General features: G+C 61.0%; 3 protein-coding genes across 17 annotated transcripts in view; 1 reads left to right on the top strand and 2 right to left on the bottom strand.

The window, feature by feature from the left end:
- Positions 1-4,493, bottom strand: part of EXD3 (exonuclease 3'-5' domain containing 3) — an 81,375-nt gene extending 76,882 nt beyond the window's left edge. For 10 of the 14 annotated variants that reach the window (XR_011999777.1, XM_025987887.2, XM_025987889.2 and 7 more), the window contains exons 1-2: positions 4,366-4,493; positions 871-965 (exon numbers count right to left, since the gene is read on the bottom strand). Coding sequence is in view for 6 of the 14 variants with exons in the window: in XM_025987887.2 (XP_025843672.1) it covers positions 871-895 (25 nt within the window). In the remaining 8 variants the exon portion in view is untranslated. Of the gene's footprint in view, positions 1-566; positions 966-4,365 lie in introns of all 14 variants that reach the window. The other 4 variants (XM_072748125.1, XM_072748129.1, XM_072748130.1 and 1 more) reach the window with 1 other exon arrangement.
- On the top strand, positions 51-9,407 carry NOXA1 (NADPH oxidase activator 1). Of its 2 annotated transcripts, XM_025987896.2 has the most exons (13): positions 51-227; positions 2,324-2,406; positions 3,355-3,463; positions 4,147-4,209; positions 4,712-4,846; positions 5,071-5,178; positions 6,024-6,083; positions 8,082-8,121; positions 8,306-8,364; positions 8,544-8,698; positions 8,799-8,913; positions 9,011-9,125; positions 9,211-9,407. In XM_025987896.2, exons 1-13 carry the CDS (start codon positions 51-53, stop codon positions 9,297-9,299), a joined length of 1,308 nt encoding a protein of 435 aa, XP_025843681.1. In that variant the 3' UTR covers positions 9,300-9,407. The 2 variants fall into 2 exon arrangements, with proteins under 2 accessions (XP_025843681.1, XP_025843682.1); XM_025987897.2 differs by lacking the exon at positions 4,147-4,209.
- Positions 9,342-13,145, bottom strand: ENTPD8 (ectonucleoside triphosphate diphosphohydrolase 8). The gene is given in 11 exon segments (XM_072748141.1): positions 9,342-10,210; positions 10,287-10,421; positions 10,571-10,681; positions 10,853-11,116; positions 11,204-11,241; positions 11,244-11,433; positions 11,518-11,677; positions 11,813-11,963; positions 12,485-12,596; positions 12,815-12,820; positions 12,890-13,145. Coding segments are annotated over 11 exon segments (1,485 nt in total). The 5' UTR covers positions 13,016-13,145; the 3' UTR covers positions 9,342-10,018.
- Between the last annotated feature and the right edge of the window lie 6,451 nt (positions 13,146-19,596).

Genomic DNA, 19,596 nt, shown 5'->3' with positions numbered 1-19,596 from the left:
GCCCGCCCCGTTCCAGCCTGGAAGCACAGGCCGACAGCCGTCACAGCGCCATGCCCTCGCTAGGGGACCTGGTGCACGACTGGCACCGGGGCGTGCAGGCGGTGGCCCGTGGGGACTGGGGCTGCGCCCTGCGCCTCTTCTCGGGCGACCCGGACCCGCCCGCCAAGATGTGCTTCAACTTGGGCTGTGTGCACCTGCTGGCCGGGGACCCGGAGGCCGCGCTACGGGTGAGCAGGGTCCCCGACAGCGGGCACCCAGGGTGGCCGCGGGGACCCCACCTGTGGGGAGGCTGTTCTCTGGCCCTGGGGACCCAGCTGCCGGGGTGAGCCCGGCATCCCCGTCCTTCTTCCTGACGGTCATCTGGGGGATGTCCCCCACTGTTCTGCCTCAGTGAACAGCTATGGCAGGTGGGAGCTGTGTGGTGGGGGATCCCACCTGAACTCAGGGCCACGATGGGGGGCGGCCTCCCCCATCATCTCCACGTGGTGATGACCACGTGCCAGATTCTCCAGTCACCAGGAAGGGCTGGGGTGATACTGGCTCAGGTGCTTGGTGTCCTAACATACCCGGAAATAGGCTGGAGGCTGGATCCTGCTTGGAAGGGGCCTGCCTGCCCCTCAAGGTGTAGGGCTTGGAGCAGGGACTTCATCAGACACCTATGGCGATGCGCAGATGCTGTCTTGTTGGTACCCACACCCCAGATCTAAGTACTCATCTTTTCCCCAATCTGTTCCCCAAAAGAACCAAGAGCTCAGGAGTGCACACAGGCACACATGCACAGCTCCTCTGCTGAGGGGGCAGCACAGAGCTGCTCTCTGCCCTCTGAATGCTTTGTATTCTTTCAAGTGATGCGTATTCAGGGGTACGTACAAAAATCCAGCAGCACCCCACTCATCGTTCCCGTCCCCAAACCTCTCTGACAGAACCAGGATCCAGCAGTTTTCAAGACGATCAGTGGCAGTTACCTGAAAAATGACACAAATGAAAAGAGAATTAGATGTTATAGGAGAGCATCAGTGTGAATATCTTGCACAACTTCATGTGGGAGTGAGAGGGAGACTGGGCAATGGGTATAAGGGATCCCCTGTTGCTTCTTGCCTCTGCGTATGAGTCTACAATTCTCAGTAACAATTTCAGGGTTTTTTTTTTTTTTAAAGATTTTTATTTATTTATTTATTTGAGAGAGAGAGAGAGGCAGAGACACAGGCAGAGGGAGAAGCAGGCTCCATGCAGGGAGCCCGACGGGGGACTCAATCCTGGGTCTCCAGGATCAGGCCCTGGGCTGAAGGCGGCGTTAAACTGCTGAGTGACCCGGGCTGCCCCAGTTTCAGGTTTTTAAAAAAGACTTTATTTATTTATTTGGCAGAGAGAGAGCACAAGTAGAGGGAGTTGCAGGCAGAGGGAGGGGAGAAGCAGGCTCCCCACTGAGCAGGGAGCCCAGTGTGCGGCTGGACCCCAGGACCCTGGGTCATGACCAGACCTGAAGGCAGACGCTTCTCCGCCTGAGCCACCCAGGGGCCTGTCTTTCTAATTCAAAAGATAACAAGTGTGGGACACTTGGGTCCTGGGGTGACCCTGGGGTCCTTTTTTTAAAAAAAGATCTTATTTATTTATTCATGAGAGACACACACAGAGAGAGAGGCAGAAACACAGGGAGAGGGAGAAGCAGGCTCCCTGCAAGGAGCCTGACACAGGACTTGATCCTGGGACTCCAGGATCAAGCCCTGGGCCAAAAGCAGGCACTAAACCGCTGAGCCACCCAGGGACCCCCCTAAATAAGATCTTTTTTAGAAAAAGATAACAAGTGTGTCATTCTGTATGAACTATCAGAAATAGGAGTTTAGGGACGCCCAAGTGGCTCAGTGGTTGAGCGCCTGCCTTTGGCTGGGGGCGTGATCCTGGATTCCCGGGTTCGAGTCCTGCATGGAGCCTGCTTCTCCCTCTGCCTGTGTCTCTGCCTCTCTCTGTCTCTCATGAATAAATAAATGAAATCTTTAAAAAAAAAAGGAGTTTAAAAAGACAAGAATGTCGCATAAGTTGGAGCCCCAGGGGTGACTGGTGACCGTGCTGGAGCACTTCCTTCTGTTGTTTCCCGTCGTCCTCATGGTAAACAGAGTGGTTTATGATGACACCTCACTGGGCTCTTCGACCTCAGGAGCTCAGGGCACCTGACTAGGGATGCATGCACCCAGATACCAGCTCTGGAGACCCCTGGATGTGTGGCCGGCTCGAGGGCCAGTGGAATGCCTCAGCCCCCAGTTGCTGGCCATCTGCCTGGACTGTCTGTGACACAAGGGTGATCCTTGGGCATTTTCGTCCTCAGGCATTTGACCAAGCAGTGACCAAGGACACATGCATGGCTGTTGGCTTCTTCCAGCGAGGTGTGGCCAACTTCCAGCTGGAGAGGTGAGCAGAGGGATGCCTTGTTTCTTCTCTGACGCCCCTTTCTCTCTGCACAGTCCATTCTTGTACTCCCCCCATGCTCTCCCTGTGGGTCACCCCCCCTTGCCAACCCTCTCCTGTATAGCCCTGGGGAAGCATGGGCAGGGTACAGTGCTCCTGTTGCAGAAGATGCAGGGCAGAGCCGCATGGTGAGCCTCATCTCTGCCAAGGTTCATGGAGCGCTTTCACGGACATCCCCTCCTCTGCTCCTCACCACGTTGTTACTGTAGCAGGGATGGTGTGATCATACTCATTCTGCAGATGTGGACTCCGAAACAGGGCTGCAGGAATGGTGTGTCCCAGGACATGGAGCTGGTTGGGGTCCTCAATGCTCACCCAGGGTTCTTTCTCCGTGGTCCTTCCCAGAGAAGGAACCATTCTGCAGGATAGGCTCATCTTCCCACTCCCTCACCTAGCCCCTGGATGAGCCCCACGGATGGCCCCATGCCAGGCAGGCCAACTCTGGGGGCAGCCTCCTCCTCTCATGGAGCCAGGGGCCTGCCTAGGGGAGGCTGAGGAGCTTCCTTCCAGCAGGTCTGTGCAGAGGGAGGCCCCCAGGGGACATGGGTCCTGAGAAGCAGGAGGGAAATGCTCAGGGCACTCTATACAGCCAGGGTTGGGCAGACAGGGGCCCCAGGCAGGGCAGCAAGCCTTCCAGAAGGCAGAGCTGGATCAGAGCTAGCTTCACCTTACACCCCAGGCCGGGTGCCCTCTGTAACCCCACAGCCATATCTGCATATTGATCCCTTGATCCAATGGTAGAGACTTGAATGCCCACCATGTGCTAGGACCTGGGTGGCCACCACGGCCCCTAGCAGGTGTCCTGGAGCTGGGTGAGGGAGGCTGGGACAGGACTTGGCCCCTTCCCCAATGGCCTCAGAGCCCCGCCCCCTGTTCCCCCACTGCCCACAGGTTCCAGGAGGCCCTGTCTGACTTCCGGCTGGCCCTGGCGCAGCTGAGGGGTAATGCGGCCATCGACTACACGCAGCTGGGCCTGCGCTTCAAGCTGAAGACCTGGGAGGTGAGCTTGCACAGACTTGCACAGGAAGCTGGCCTCCAAAGGTGGTGCCCCACTGCCCCTACGGGCCACGGTCCCACCCCGAGGAAGCTTAGGGACGGAGAGTTGGGAGACTGCCAGAAGGAGGGCCAGGGAGGGTCAGAGAGGCAGCAGGGAGTAGCAGATGGGGTCAGGGAGAAGCATGGCTTGATCATGGGCCCCTGGCAGGGGACAGGCAGGGAGCGCCCCACCTTGGGCTGTCCAGGCAGCTGACGCCAAGGGAGGGGAATGCAGAGGACACCCCCAGCACTCCCAGCAGTGCTGCCTAGGAGCCTTCTCCAGACGACCTGTGCTTCAATAAACAGATGGCGGAAAGTCCTATCAGGTGGGGTCTGCAGGCACCTGGGTTCCCTAGCCCACTGCACTCACCGCCAGAGGGCTGGGCGTGGGCAGTTGGCCTGGCAGTGACCACCCCCCGCCCCCAGCCTTGTAACAGAATCTCCAGAGGGTGGCCAGCTGGCTCTGGGAGTGTGTGTTGCTAGGCAGGCCACAGAGACCGCAGCGCGCAGAAGAACCGGTTGGTTCTGTTGACGAAGTCGAGCTGGGCAAGCACCTGCTACCCTCACAGCGGGTGGGGGGGGGGGTGCGGGTGTCTGCGGGGCCTCCTGGAGCATCAGGCAACTCAGCGTGTCCTGGTGTCCTTCCAGCCACAGCCGGAACCCGACCCTACCTGTCTGTCAGAACGTCTTCTCACGCGGGGGCGGGGGCGGGTGAGGAAGGGGACAGGCCCGAGCGGGGCTCCTGCGACAGCAGCGCGGACTCCTGCACCGGGCAGGACGCGGTCGGTCGCGCAGAAGGGGGCGGAGGCGGACAGGACGCTCCCTGAGCTCCCAACCTACCCCTGATGCTCGGAGCAGAGAACCTACCTCTCCTGCTGCGGTTCTGGAGACCGAGGTCGGCCCGGCAGAGCCCCGCACCTGCTGACAGGCCGGCTGCCCATCCCCGGGCCCGCGGGCTCCGCGGCAAGGCGGGCACCCAGAGAGGCCTCGGGGTCTTTGCCGGGGGAGGGCGGGGCTGGAGGCGGGGCCAGGAGAGGCGGTTGGAGGCGGTGGCGGGGCGGGGAATGGGGCCAGGGGTGGGTCTGGGGCGGGGTCTGGGGTGGAATCAGGGGCGGGGGCGGGGGGGCCTGAAGCCGATCTGGGGGTGAGACCAGGGGGGCAGGAGCAGAAGAGCGAGCGAGGGAGAGGGCTGTGACATCTCGTCCCCTCCCAGGTGCTCTTCAACGTGGGGGCGGCACAGTGCGCGCTGGGACTGTGGGCTGAGGCCGCTGGCAGCCTAGAGGAAGCCCTCTGCAAGGGGCCAGAGGGGACCCGGGAAGACCTGCATGCCGCCCTGGCCCAAGTGCAGGTGAGGAGAGCAGGCCAGGCCCCCTTAGCGCTCGTCCAGGGCTCCTATCTGTCCCAGCGCCCCCAGACCAACTGTATGAGCTGAAGAAGTCTCTAGAGGGAGGTGCTCCTGTGCCCAGGTGTGGGGGCTGGGGAAGTCTCTCAGGGTGTGAGAAGTGGGTGGGGGGTCCCTGAGGCCACAGCCCTGTCAGATGCTCAGGTCTGCATTGGCTGGACCCCCTCCAGAAACAGGCTACCCTGCAGCTGCGGCAGGTCCCCAGGGGTGAGGTCTTTCGGCCTCACAGGCGGTACGTGGAGCACCTGGAACCCGTGGATTTCCTGGGCAAGGCCAAGGTAACCCCCCCCCCCGGGTGCTCAGGGGTCAGCAGCAGCCAGGGGGGTGAGCTCAAAGGGTCCTTGTTGTTAGGGAGCCTTCGGTGGGTGGGTGGACAGTGGGCACAGGGCCATCCCTAGGCCGCAGACATGCCCGAACTTCTGGGTCGTGGCTGGGTCTCCATGTGGGCTTCAGATCCTGGGTTCTTGGAAGCAGCAGGCAGAACCCACCAGAAGCTGGCTGCAGAGGGGCACCTAAGTGGTGCTGCCCCCCCAGCCAGACCCTTCTGGCCTCAGCACCTCCCTGAGTCTCTGTTTCTGTGTCTCCCTGCATCTCTGCCCCAGAGAGTGGGATTGCAGGTAGGGCTGAGGTCAGCTGGCCAGGCAGTGTCACCCAAATCACAGCCCTGGGGGCAGGGGTGGGATACAGGGACCTGTGTGCACAAAGGGAAGTTCGCCTGGATTTCAAGCTGGTGGCCCTGGATTAGCCCCAGCCCCTCGAGGTCACCGGGGGCCAGTGTGCTGTGTGCCACCATGTACACGTCTGGTGAGGCTACATGCCCCACACACCTCGTCTTCATGACCTCTGCTGGCTGGGGCCAGGAGACTCCGAGCTGCATTAATGAATCAATTCAGAGTCTGCTTCTCACAGTACCAGGCATCTGAGAAATAAAGATATTTCAAAACTTGTATGAAAAGGAGGCTGAAACCATCCGCACGTGTTGTCCTTTGTCAGACGTGTTCTTCCCACCTTCCTGGCCCCCACCGTGGTGGTCTGGCAGCCTTGGGTTGGCTGTGGGAGACTCCCCCTGGGGGGTTGAGGCTGGGGCCCCCGACACAGCTATGCCCGTGCTGTCCCTCCCTAGGTGGTATCCTCTGCCATCCCTGATGACCATCTCCAGGGCTCCCGGCCTCAGCAGCGCCAGGTGAGTGGGGCGCCCTCCAGCCAGCCCCCAAGTGCCCCTGTCACTGTACAGACCTGAGCGCTTGAGGCCTTTCTCTTTGGGGGTTCCCGATGGTCACTGATGTGAGGATGGGAGTGGCAGGCCTGTGTGTGAGAGTCTGAACATCATGCAGCCTTACCTGGGGGTGCTGGGCCTTCCCCGGGGACCTGCATCCTGGGACAGGACAGCATTCTGGGCCTACAGGTTTGGGACACAAAGGATGCAGCCAGACCTGGACCTGCCCCATGGTAGTTAGGAGTGTCTCACCTCTGCCTCTTGCTTCCCCTGTGGCCCCGGAGGCCAGAGGCCAGGACTGTCACAGCCCCTGCAGACTAGATGTGGCCAGAGCCCTTGAGGCCGGGGACAGGTGTCCAGCCTCTGTCCACCCTCCCCATGTCCCTGTTATCCAGAGGCCCAGTCCATGAGGAGCTGCAGGGGGCACCGGCAGGGAGCTGACACTGCTGGTTGCCCCGAAGCTCAGGGCCCTACCCAGGGAGGGCGCTGACTGGGTTGTGGGCTGACATGCTCACCCCTCCAGCCTCCTCACAGCAGGGGCCGTCCAACCCGGAGAGGGGGTGGGGCTCAAGTCTGCAGAGGGTGGGGGGACATAGAGCAGGGGCCCACTCTGTGCTGCACCCTGTGCTGCCCCTCATGTCCACACTCGGGGCTCCTCTCAGGCAGGGAAGTGGCCTGAGCCGGTGGTGTTGGGGAGGAACGGGGCTCCCCCCATCCCGCAGGGCTGGAGACACAGGCCTCTGTGGAACTGCCGTCTCTGGCAGTCCAGGCGTGCTCCCTGGTGTAGGGACAGAGGCTGGCTCTGGACGGGTGGCGCAGGCTGACCACTGTGCGCCAGTCATCTGTGATGAGTGGGTGAGTGCACCTGGGTCAGGGGGACAGGGGCCCTAGTGCTGGGGGACACCCCCCAGGCTGAGCATGGGGACCAGCAGCCACAGCCTGGGTCTCAGGGCAGGGCAGGTGGCCTCACTGCCTGCTGGGGACAGACCTTTGGCCTCCCCTGTCCAGCCAGAAATGCGGCTGGGGCCAGCCCAGGTGGCTGAGCTGGGAGCATGCTGATGTCCCTGTGGCACAGACAGGAGTCTGGGGTACCTCACCCCACCCCAGGCCTGGGGAGTGGCTAGCCTGCAGCCTGGGCATCTGTGCCTTTGGTCTCAGGCCATTCAGCCATGGCCTTGTCACCCAGCCTTCCCTCCTGGACTGAGAGGTGTGTGTGGCCACTGCCCACGGCCTGCGCCAGGAGAGGGGGTCTCCCCTGCACGGAGAAGGTGGTTGGACTTAACACATGGTTTATCCAACGACTCAGTAAGAAAACAGTCTCTTCACTGTCAATGCTCTGTTAACTCAGGGTGAACACACCTCTGCTCTCAAAGGCCCTGTTCCCTGGGCTTCACTGAATCCATGCAAGGCATGAAGGCTATGTTTATGGGGTTCGTGGATGGGGTCTTAGGCCTCGGCCTTCCTGACGACTTCTGAGGTGCTATAAGCAGCTGGTACAAACACTTCATTACCCCACCTGAGGTCAGAGTCTGAGTCAGGATGGCCTGACTCCCGAGGCCCCTCTGGGGTGTCTCCCCAGCACGTCCAACACAGGTGCAGTCCAGTCGGCCCCTGGCCTGGGCCCCCCAGCTTGAGCCTCCATCTCATAGTGCTTGGTGGTGGGGTTGGGGTCGGGTGGGGTCAGGGTGGGGGTTAGGGTGGGGTTGGGGTGGGTGATGGGGTCGACCCTGCTGATGTGAGGAACATGTGTGTGGTCTCCAGCCTGTGGGGACCTGGTTCATGCCCTGAATACACCTCCATGTGGGTTGTATTTATGGCTTCCTGCTGGTCAGCGGGGTCAGTGGCAGTAAACCTCACCACTGGGTCTGCTGGGAAAACTGCCCCCCCAGGCCCCCCCCAGGCCCCCTCTCCTGGCCCCCCTCCTCCCTCCCTGACCCCCTCACCAGCCTGTGGCTCTTCCTACAGAAGCCCTGCATGGAGCAAGTTGGCAAACACATTCCTCCAGGTGAGGACGTCCTGAGCCGCGGGTGGTCAGCAGGAGCGCTGGGTGGAGGGGTCCCAGGCAGGCCTCCGGGGGTGCTTAGGCCCCAGAGGGAGGAAGCTGTGGGTCTGTGGTGCAGGAGCTCCTCTGCTTCAGCATGTTCCACATGGGGAGTGGGCAACTGAGTCCCTGCTCTGTCACCCCACAGGCCTGCCGGTGGCAGGGAGCCCAGAGCCCAGCCCCTCTGAGGACCCCTCCGGCACCAGGGTAAGAGGCACTGGCCTTCACGTTGCTGCCCTGTCCCTCAGATGGCCCTGGGGACCCAGGTTGTGGAGCCTCACTGGCCTGCAGCCCCCACCCCTCTGCTCCAAGGCCATCCCAGCTGGGCCCCCAGCGAGCAGCTCCAGGCTTCGCAGGCTGACGGCTGCCTTTCTGCCTCATCCCAGGTGGTGGCTGCGGGCGGCCCTGAGTCCTTGGTGACGGTCACCGTGCAGTGTGCCTTCACCCTGGCCCTGAAGGTCCCCTGGGGAGCTGGCCTGCCCCACCTGCGGACCCTGCTGAGCCAGGCTCTCCCTCTGCAGGCCCAGCATGGGCAGCTCAGGTGAGCAGATGGCAGGTTCATGGGGACTGCAGAGGTCAGAGGTCAGCACCTGCCTGAAGCAGCCCTGCCCCCTCGCCCACTCTGGGGGGTTTCTTTGCAGTTACCGGGATCCTAGCCATGAGGCACGCTGGGTCGCCCTCCCCGGGGAGGAAGCACTGCAGGGGGCCTGGCGAGACACAGCGGCCAGCCGTGGGGGACTGCAGCTGCAGTGCCGGGTGAGACTTGGAGCTGTGGGTGTGGATCTGTGGGGTGGGGGCCTGGGCCTGTCTCTGCCCTGCCAGCCCTGCAGCCTGCCCCCTCTTCCTGCCACAGGCAGCAGGCAGCCGGCCAGTCCTGTACCAGGCGGTGGCCCAGCACAACTACTGTGCCCAGGGACCTGAGGACCTAGACTTGCGGCAGGGGGACATGGTGGACGTCCTGTGTGCAGGTCAGTGGGCTGCTGGGCCCAGGGCTTCTATGAGTGTATGACAGTTGCTATGCTCTGAGGGGCCCTGATGTCCCCTTGCATGCAGTGGACCCAGCGTGGCTGGAGGGCCACTGTGACGGCCGCATCGGCATCTTCCCCAAGTGCTTCGTGGTCCCAGCTGGATGGTCCATGTGAGGAGCCCGACACCCCAAATACAGAGAAGAAATCGCCCCAGGATGATTTCTTCCTGTGGCAAGGAGAGTTTTAATAAAGCATCTTCCCCACACTGAGGTGTGGTCTGTATTCTCGGCTTGTCCATTTCGGGGGCCACAAAGGCTTCTGGGGGTGGGAGCCCAGGAGTGGCCATGGAGCCTGGATTCCACTCCCTCAGGCAGCAGACTACCAGGGCCGCAGCTGGCCTCTCCGCAGCCTCCTCCTGAGGCCCTGCCCGCCTCTCCCAGGGAGCCAGGCCCTTCCCTGCCACGAGGTCACCCCCACTTTTGGGCTTGACCCGGCCCCACAGCCTGCTAATGCAGTAGACCACACTGCCCTGGGGAAGTGTGGTGTAGGACTGGGTGACGAAGGGGGGAGCGGGAAAGGGGGTAGGAGGGAGGTGTGTGTGGGGGGTTGGAGTGGGAGGAGGAAGAAAGAGGGAGTGGGGAAGGGGAGCAGAGGGGTGCCTGAGGGGGGTGGGAGGGAAGCTGAGGGGGGCAGGAGGGGGAGGTGGGAAGGGAGCAGGAGGGGGGCCACAGCACACCCTGACCAGCCCACAGCAACCCTGAGGACAGAGCGTGGCCATCTGAGCGCGAGACCAGGGCCCCCAGGACAGGAAGGCCATATGGGTCAGGAGCACAGAAGGCAGCCCTGGGCTGTGGGAGCTGGGCCTGGGCCTCCAACAGTGGGTGGTGGCCCACTCAGCTGTGGGTCCAGAGGAGGTGGATGGCAGCAGCTCCAAGAGTTGCCCCGAGAGTAAGCACCATGAAGCCAGCACCTGCTGCCCACACGCCATAACTCTGGGCCCTCCACTGGGCGGGCACAGTGGCTGGGACCATGCTGGTCAGGTTCAGCATGTAGCCCAGCGTCCAGCCGATACTGGTGCCGCTGACCTGTGGGACACGAGGCTGGTCAGGGCAGCTGCCCCAGAGCCCCTGCCCCGGATGGCTGGGCCCAGGAGGTGATCACCTGCTTGTGGAACTCGATGCTGGTCCAGGTCTCTTCACTGAAGCCGTAGCCTTCCAGCAGCAGTGTGAGTATGTACAGGCCCGAGGCACAATAGTCATGCAGCCAGCGCTCCTGCCCCGATACGCTTGCCTTCACCTGGGGGCCGGCATGTGAGGGGCCAAGGGATGCACCCCTCCCGTCCCATGGGGGCTGGACCCACCCAAGCACATGGCCTGGGTCGTGCCTGTGATTGCTGCAGCCTAGGGCACCAGGAGGCTGTGCTGGGGACCCCGCATGTCCCCCACCTGCTTCCAGGGCCTCTGGCAGAACTCCCACACAGTGGTGTTGACAGTGGCCAGCGGCTGCTTGGACGTGAGGTTCAAGAAGGTGAAGGTGTAGTAAAAGGACGAGAAGGCCTGGGCACAAGGAGTCAGGTGGGTGCGCCTGCATTGGGCCGGTGCCGGGGGCCCAGGTCAAGGGAGCCCCAGTGTGCAGCAGGCCGAGTCCCCAAGGCCCCCACCTGGCATCAGGCCCCTCGGGCTCCAGAAGGAGGCTGGGACCCGGGGGGCAGACAGAACAGTGCTCACATAGAACTGGCCCTGCACGAGGGGCTGGTAGACCCCATCGAAGGTGCAGTGTCCTCGGCCCTCGCAGCTGGAGAAGTTGAAGAGGCCTTGGATAGCTGAGACGCAGGCCGTGGGGCTCCCTGTTCCTTCCACGGTCAGGTTCCCTGCCCCGTGTTGGGAGGGCGGGGTATGCACACAGGGTGACTCGTACAGGGTGGCCAGGGACAGCATGGCCCAGTAGCCTCTATGGTAGCATGGGTGGCAGACCAGGGGGCCAGGGCTGGCCTGCAAGAGGTCAGGGGGAAGCCTGGAGCCTAGCACAGGCCCAGAGGCTGTCCTGACACCCCCCCCTTTCCCTGCAGCCAGGCCAACCTGCACCAGCTGAGCCAGGAGCCTAGTCAGCATCTGGCATGGCCAAAGCACAGGTAGCTGTGGGTGTAGATGCGGTGCTCAGAGCCATAGAGGCGGAAGGTGGCCTGACTGCTCTCGTCCAGGATGGGGCCTCTGGGCACAAAGGTGATCTGTGTGGAGGCCCCACCCATGTCCAGGGCGCCCACTAGGGTCCCCTCCAGGGGCCGGATCCATTCTCCAGAGAAAGAGTACTGGGGACCAACAGGTGCAGTGAGTCCCGGCACCTGCCGCACCAACCCCAGCCCTGGTCCCCCTCCCCGGGACAGCCGTGGCACCTGGACCAGCCTGCCCAGGACGTAGTTGATGGTGATCCAGCCGAAGGCACCTTCGTCCTGCCCAGTCAGGAGCTCAGCACCCCGAAAGTCCAGGGGAGACCGGCCCAGGGCCTGGCTGACTGCCGCAAAGATGGCTGTGGCCTGGGAGCCATTCTTCTGGCTGCGTGGATGGGACCAGCTGCCCAAGTGGGAAACCCACGGCCCCGCTGCCCGCCCACCTGCTGCAGCCTTGGCCCCTCAGCTCCTGGGGGTTCCTCCTGCGAGCACTGGGCACTGGGCCCCGGGCCTCCCTCACCTGAGCAGCCTCATGCCAGCCGTGGCCCCCAGGAAGGCGGGCGTTTCCTGATGTTTTGCTTGTGGGACAATCACCAGGGCCTCTTCCAGGCAGCCCTGCAGGCTCTCCCCAGCCTGCGCAGGGTCAGAGGCATACAAAGAGATGCCTGGCCCTGAAACACAGCACCCGGGACAGGGCTGTAGCTGCTCGGTGCCCCCAGGAGGCCCGGCAGTGTCTTTATCCCAGGACCTCTGGGTGAGATCTTATTTGGGAAAAAGCTCTTTGCAGATATAATTAAGGGTCTTAAGAGGAGGCTCAGCAGGCTCCCTGGGGCCCTGAATCCAAGGCCCATGTCTAAGGGAGGACAGGGGGTGGTGACACATACGGGGAAGGACTTGCAATGCCACGGGGAGAGGGGATGACAGGCTAGTGGGTGCTGTGCCAGGTCCCTGCGGGCAGACAGTTCGGCTCCAGTGCCGCCATGAGCTGAGCCACCCAGGTCACTCCCTCAACCTCTCTGACCACTTTTCTTTCGGGTCAATTAACTGACTTGCTAAAGGATGTGAACGCAGCCCCCACTGGCTCCGGCCTCCCCCCAGCTGGTGCCACTCCTGCCCCCCCGCACGTGACTCCCACCCAGGGAGCAGGCCACAGCTGTCCACACCCACACCGCTGATGGCGCTTCCTCCTGACCTTTCACCTGGCAGGCCAGCGCCTGGCTAACCACGCCTGTGCTGTTCTGCTTGTCTGCTGGCCACCGATACACAAAGAGGGACGTGTGGGTGGACCCGGCGTCAAACACGACCTCAGGGATCCCTGGGTGGCGCAGCGGTTTGGCGCCTGCCTTTGGCCCAGGGCGCGATCCTGGAGACCGGGATCGAATCCCACGTCGGGCTCCCGGTGCATGGAGCCTGCTTCTCCCTCTGCCTGCCTCTCTCTCTCTCTCTCTCTCTCTCTCTCTCTCTCTCTGTGTGTGTGTGACTATCATAAAAAAAAAAAAAAAAAAAAAAATTCAAACACGACCCCAAACTGAGGGTGACAGCAGGGTCAGGAGGGTGCCGCCTGCCCAGCCTCCTCCTGCCCCAGCCCAGGCCCTACCTTGGTGTCTGTGGGCAGGAGGACACTGGTGGCCTCCACCAGGATGAGGATGAGCGTGGTGAGGCCTGAGGCCATTGTGGCCCCCAGTAGGGTGCTTAGGACCTGCTGCTTCCAGGTCGGCCCCATGAGGGCTGGGCACCTGAAGAGGGGGCACCTGTGGGCACCCAGACTGTCTGTGCTGCAGCTGCAGACGCTGCCTGCCCTGGAAGGTCAATGTGTCCTTCCTGGTTGGTGGGCCTCCGTCCTCCCTGGTCACTGGGCCTCTGTCCTCCGTGGTCACTGGGTCTCCATCCTCCCTGGTCGGTGGGCCTCCGTACTGCCTGGTGGGTGGGTCTCTGTCCTTCCTGGTTTGTGGGTCTCTATCCTCACTGGTTGGTGAGCAGGGCCGAAGACCAGCATGTCAGAGCCAGGCCTGCCTGGGGTGCCATGGGGCCAGGGCTAGCCTGAGATGAGCAATGGTGAGGCGGTGGCATCCAGAGGAGCCTCTTCCTCATGCCGGGGCCATGGTGTCTTCTAGGCAGCCCCCTCCCCCGCCCTCCTGGGGGAAGGAGTCCCGCACTGCAGGTCAGCGCAACTGACCTCAAGGGACCCAGCCCCCGTCCTCTGCTGCCCTCCTGCCTCCTCTCTGCAGCCCCAACCTGATCCTGGTGGGCATAAGTGCCTGGCTGGGGGTCCAGGGAGCCTCAAGTGTCCTCTGAGGAGTGTGGTTGGCAGGGACCTGAGGAGCATGTCATGACTAAGGACCTTGAGCTCAGGGAGCTCGGAACAAAGACCCTGGTTTCTGGTTGAAAACCCAACCCCCCCCCACCCCACAACAACAACAAAAAACAACCCCTGGCTTCTGTCATTGGATTCCGAAATGGTTTAGTTGGCTCCAGACGGGCTCTGGGCCACTGGCTGGGCTGAGCCAGGAACGCGCTTGGCACAGGGGCCCCAACACCCCAGGTCAGGCCGTGCGTGGGGCCCTCAGGAGTCTAGGCACCTGGTGTCCCCCCCGAAGGCACCACTCCCTGGGATCTCCCGTGCTAGAGGTCCTGCGACTGGGTGTCCACTGTGACCCTCACAGAAATGGAGATAAACGCAGGTGATTTCAAGCTGAGTGAGGGGCAGGGGAGGTAGTACCATGAGGCCATGGCCCCCAGTGACCAGGGACAGCATGGGCTGCGAGGTGAGGGTCCCATTTTAAGGCAGGAGGGACAGACTCAGAAGGCGGGTGGCCTGTCAGGTCCGGAGGAGACCCAGCCTGGGTCCCCACCCAGCATGCAGGTCACAGGCAGGGCCCAGGGATGCCGGAACCCCTCTCAGAGTTTCCCCCAAGAACACGCATCCTGAGACCCCCAGCCAGAGGATGGGCAAACTCCTCCACTGTCAGGATAGCCCCCTTTGACCAGTACAGCCCCCTCCTGACCAGGACAGCCCCCCTCTGACTGGGACAGCCCCCCCTTACCTGTGCTGCCAGAGAGACTGCTGCAGTGAGGACAGAGCTGGGCGGCCGTCCCTCGGGCTCCCGTCCCTTGGGCTCCTGCCAAGTGCTGTCCCGCCTCCGTCCCTCTGCTGGTCACCACCCTCCTCCACCTGGGCCTCAGCAGCAGGTGACAGGGTCTGGGAAGGGTCCCCACCGGTGGGTACTGTTCATGCCCAATCCAGACTGGCCACCAGTGCTATGCAGTGAGCTCAGGCCCCGCAGAGGGGTCACCCCCATCCCCCAGGGTCAGCCCCTAGGGTTACGACCTCGCCCCACCTGCCCCACTCAGTGGCCCGCCCAGGGGCCCCCACCCCTCTCTGGAGGCTGCACGCACAGACTTTGCCCTCTGACCCTGCCCTCCCCTGCGGGCAGCCTGGATTTGGCCTAAGGGAAGGTCAGAGTCCGGTGACCCAGGGCTTGGCCAGAGCAAAGGCCGGAGGAGGCCTGACTGACACATGGTCCAGGGAGGACAGGGACACCCAGCTCCCTGGTGCTGCTGTTTGGTTATTTCGAGTGTACAATGAAGTCGCTCTGTTTTTGCACATGTGTAGACACACAGGAACACCACCAGTCACCCCTCCCCGTGCCCCTTGGGTCGTGCCCTGACCCCCTGGTCCCCCACCCTGCCAAATGCCTCTGGTCACAGTCCTGTTGCTGGGAGGTGGCCACGGGGCTGGGTGAGCCTGGTGGCCCCCAGGCAGAGCAGAGTGCTTCCTGGTCCCTCCTGTGCCTGGGCCAGTCCATACAGATGGGGTGCATGTTGGCTGGCCTGCCCTCGGGGAAGCATCTGGGGAGTCTTCACCCTGGCCGTGGCTGTGGAGGTCCTGGTGCCCTGATCGCCCTCGGGAGACACACTGCCAAGCACATGGCCAAGTCATGTTGACCTGGATTCCAAACTGCCCAGGTCTGCAGGAAGGTCCAGCTTCCTGCCTCCTCCCCAGCATTTGGGGTCATGATTTTTAACTTCAGCTGATCTGATGGGTGAAGCCTCATTATGGGTTCACATTGCCCCCATGGCTGGTATCCTGGACACCTGTGCAGCACTGATGTGCACACGCATCTTCCCCGATCACGTGTCACATCTCCTCCCTTTAAACTGGATTCTTTCATTTCTTCCCATGAGAGTCAAGGAGTCTGAAGAGGTGGCTTTTGGCTCAGGGGCTTGAGTGACCCCCGGCTGCACAGAAAGTCCATCAGGAGACCCCCCCCCTTGATGTATGCGTAGGCCTAACTGACCTAGGGATACTCATGACCCGGCACCGGAACCAGGAAAGGAGGACCATCTGTGGCCATGAGGCCACCCACTGCCCTAGGGCTGCCCTCCCTGGGCCTGTGCTCCCTGCCCTTCCTGCCTCTACTGGAAGCTCTTGCCCAGCTGCTAGTCTCCGAGATGCCTGGTTCACAACGTGTGTTTAGAGCTACAGTGCCTCTGTTTCGCATGCACTGCATGGTTTCGGCCAAGGTCACGGCCACCATGCAGGGATGGCCCGACTATGGCCCCACTGCCGAGAGCACCCTCCTTCCCGCATGACCTCTCATGCCCCCTTCTCATGCACCTGGCCACATGTGCGGCATCCTTCTGGGTCCTGCTGTGTCCGCCTGCCCCATGTCTGTCTGAGCGGGGCCGGTGTGTACCTCTGGCTGCCGTGCCCTGCCCTGGAAGCCCTGGGAGCACGGCAAAGCCCCTATCCAGCTTCATGTCTCCTGAAAGTTGCTTAGTTCTCCTCGCTCCTATGTGCTTCCAGGTAAAGTTTGCCGGCCTCTCTAGCTACAAAACCTCCTTCTGAAATTTCTGCGACCATTTTAGGGAGAATTGACAGCCTCACAAGTGTCAGCCTTCGGGTCTGCGAACACAGTCCTGTTTATTTAGGATTTAGGTCTTTTAAATATTTTCTTTGGCCAGAATTTCTAGTTTTCAGAACCACGATCCTGCACATGTGTGTTTTTGAATTCAGCTTATTTGAGCACAATGGCCAAGTTTACCCATTTCTCTGTCTCACACATTTTGCATATGGGAAGTCACAGGCTGTAGCTCTGTCTGCCTGATAAGCAGGACTCCGCCCCATGGACCCGCCCCATCCACCTCCGATCATCCCCTGCTGGACACAAGTTACCCCCATCCTGCCCTGAGTAATGCTGCGATGATGGAGGCACAGATCTGTTCAAACTCGCATGTTGGTCTCCTTTGGGTGAGTGTCTGGTGGTTCAAGGCTGGGTCCTAGGGCGGCTCCAGTTTCATCCTCCTGAGGACGACCCCCCCATATCCCCACAGAGGCCCCCAGTTTGCATCCCTGCCCACAGGCCAGGAGGCCCTTGCCCTTGCCCTGTGTCCTCACTAACACCTGTTGTGTCTCATGTTGTTGGTTTGAGCCACTGTCACAAGTGTGAAGTAACATCTCATTGTGGTTGAATTTGCAGCTGGGTATGACCATCTTCCACGTGTCTATTGGCCATTGGGAGGTCTTCCTTGGAAACGTGTCTGTGGGGTCCTCTGCCCATCTTTTAATCAGCTTGTTCTTTGTTTTTTGTTTTTGTTTTTTACTACTGAGCCATGTGAATTTTGGGCACCAGCCCCCAGCAGACACGATTGGCAATGATCTTTCCTCATCTGCAAGCTGCCTGTTTGCTCCATGGACGGGCTCCTCTGTTAGCGGATTTTTGGTTTCATGTGGTTGCACTTGTTTATTTCTTGTGCTGGTGACTATCATCACTAAGACCAACACTAAGGAGCTTCTTCTGGTCATTCCATGGTCTCAGGTCTGACTTTCAAGTCTTGGTCTTATATTTTATAGTGTGTATTTTGTTAGTTTGTACCCAAGTATTTCATTTATTTTTGTGGGAGCTATTACACATCCTATTATTATTTTTAAAAATCTTACTTGTTTATTCATGAGACACACAGAGAGGCAGAGACACAGAGGGAGAAGCAGGCTCTCTGCGGGGAACCTGATGCGGGACTCGATCCCAGGACCCCAGGACCACACCCTGAGCCGAAGGCAGACGCTCAGCCACTGAGCTCCCCAGGCACCTACATCGTATTATTTTAAATTCCATATTCAACTAACTGTCCATGAGGAGCAAGTAAGAATGCAGCTGGTCCTCGGGTGCTGGCCTGCAGCCCAGTGCTCACTCATTAGTTCCCAGGATTTGGAACCTCTGCCATCGGTAGGGAGGAGCAGCCTCACCACTTCCTTTCCCATGGGCCTGCATTGTATTTCCCTTTCTTGCCTTATTGGCACGTTGAGCAGGTGCAGGGTCAGCACCTGTGCTTTGTCCCTGACCTTGAGGGAAGAGCGTTCGGCCACTTGGCGTGGAGCTTTGCAATGCTTGTAGGCAGACACCCTCCTTTGAGTTGAGGAAGCTCCCTTCTCCTTTGCTGGAGACGTTTTCTTCATCGATGAAAGTTCTGTTTCCTGGTGCTTTCACCTCGTCCATTAACACGCCCGTGTGGTTTTTCCTTCCTTAGACTCTTGATACAGGGTGTTCATGGTTTTTTCTTGATACAAAACCAGCCTTAAAGTCTCAGAAGACTCTCTCTGGTGGTGTTACATTCTCTTCTTTATATTTTTCTGGATTTCATTTGTTGACACAGTCCTCCTTATTTGTGGAGTTTTATTTACAATTTTGTCTACTAACCAAGACTTTTTTGTGATCCCCAAACCAATACTTGCAGGATCACTTAGGGACGTGGAGGGCAGGAAAGCCCTTGAGCACCGGGATAGCAGCAGACATAGCTCAGTGGAGGGTGAGCAAGGCCACATCCACCTTCTCGTGTCCGCCCACACTGGAGGCAGCATCCTCTTCACGGCCCTGTCGTGTTTGCACATCTGTGCATCGTCTTGGCAGTTTCTGTCTGGGACCCTGGCTATGGTGCCAGGTGCTGCAGCCTCTCCCTGCCGGCTGGTCCCTAGGGCTTCCACTCGGATACCATCCTAGGAAATGGGGTCTGGCCTCCCCCTGTGGCCTGGGTGGTCCTCGCACCATGGCACCCCCTTCCCTTCACCGCATCTCCCGTTTGGCTTTGCTGGGCCCGCCTCCGGGAGCAGCCGGTCTGTGGCGCAGGGCCTAAGCGCAGGGCTCAGGTCACCAACATCCTTGCAGGTGGCCTCTGCACCTCCTCCGTACTCAGCCTGCATGGCTGCCGTTCCTGGGCCCGCAGACATGCTGGCCCTGCTCCCTTAGTGTGTGCAGACTTTGTCAGTGGAGCTGTTGGCACATGTCCTTTCCAAAAGCAGCGGGGCAGGTGGTGGTGCCAAGTGCAAGCTTCAATGTCACGATGAGGGGGCACCAGAGGGTTCCAGGGGAGGCAGAGGTGCCCCGTGCTGCTGGCAGGGGTGCTTGAGGGGCCTGCACAGAGGCCAGGCTGGAGATGGCAATGGGGAGGTGTAGCGGGCATATCCTGGCCGTGGTCCCCCTCCAACCCTGTGGGTAGGCATGCGTGCATCCCCATATGGGCGGCTCCTTTCCTCTACCTCCCAGGATAGGAATGGCGCCCCCCCTCAGGTCATCCCCCCTAGCACACCAGGTCCCAGTGTCCTACTATAGCGCCCATTTGCAGGGCCTGAAAGGGGCAGGCCAGGTGCCCACATGTCCTGAGCAAGGCCTCAAGGGTGGAGGCCAGCAGTGCCCATGCCATCTGGAGAGACGAACACCATCCCCAGGCCAGTTCTTCAGGTCACTGTGAGGGTGCACAGGTCAGGGTGAGGGAGCAGGACTCCCTTCACTGCTGCTCACCCCCCTGTTCACTATGACAAAGCCTGCAGGCTCCCTCTGATCAACGGCCCTTTGGAACCACCTGCTTCTGGGAAAGCCCAGTGTATGACCTAGCCTGGCCCCAACAAAGGCGCGAACCAGGGCAGCGGGTGTCTGCCTGTGGGGCAGGGGGGCAGGGGGGCAGGGCAGGGGTTGCTGCTCGGGAGCCACACATGCACGCACCTCAGCTTTATTAGAGAAACAGCAAGAGTGAAGCGAGTGTGCAGGGGGCAGGGGAGGAGGTGAGGGGAGAACCTCAAACTCCCTGCTGAGCTTGGTGCCCCGTGCAGGACTTGACCTGGATCATGACCTGGGCCCAGATGCCCCACATCAGACTACCTTCCTTAAATGCTCTAATGACCCATGGGACCTTTCCCGCCCGCTCACCAGAACTGGGCACCAAGTATCCTAATGTTTGTGCCAAACCAAAAGGCAAGAAGGGCCATGTCCCCCCGCTGGCTCCCACGGGGTCCCTGATGGACCACGTGCC

Source organism: Vulpes vulpes, chromosome 2 (assembly GCF_048418805.1).
Source record: "Vulpes vulpes isolate BD-2025 chromosome 2, VulVul3, whole genome shotgun sequence".
In the NCBI taxonomy this organism is placed as follows: domain Eukaryota; kingdom Metazoa; phylum Chordata; class Mammalia; order Carnivora; family Canidae; genus Vulpes; species Vulpes vulpes.
This window is presented reverse-complemented; position numbering and strand designations above follow the sequence as displayed.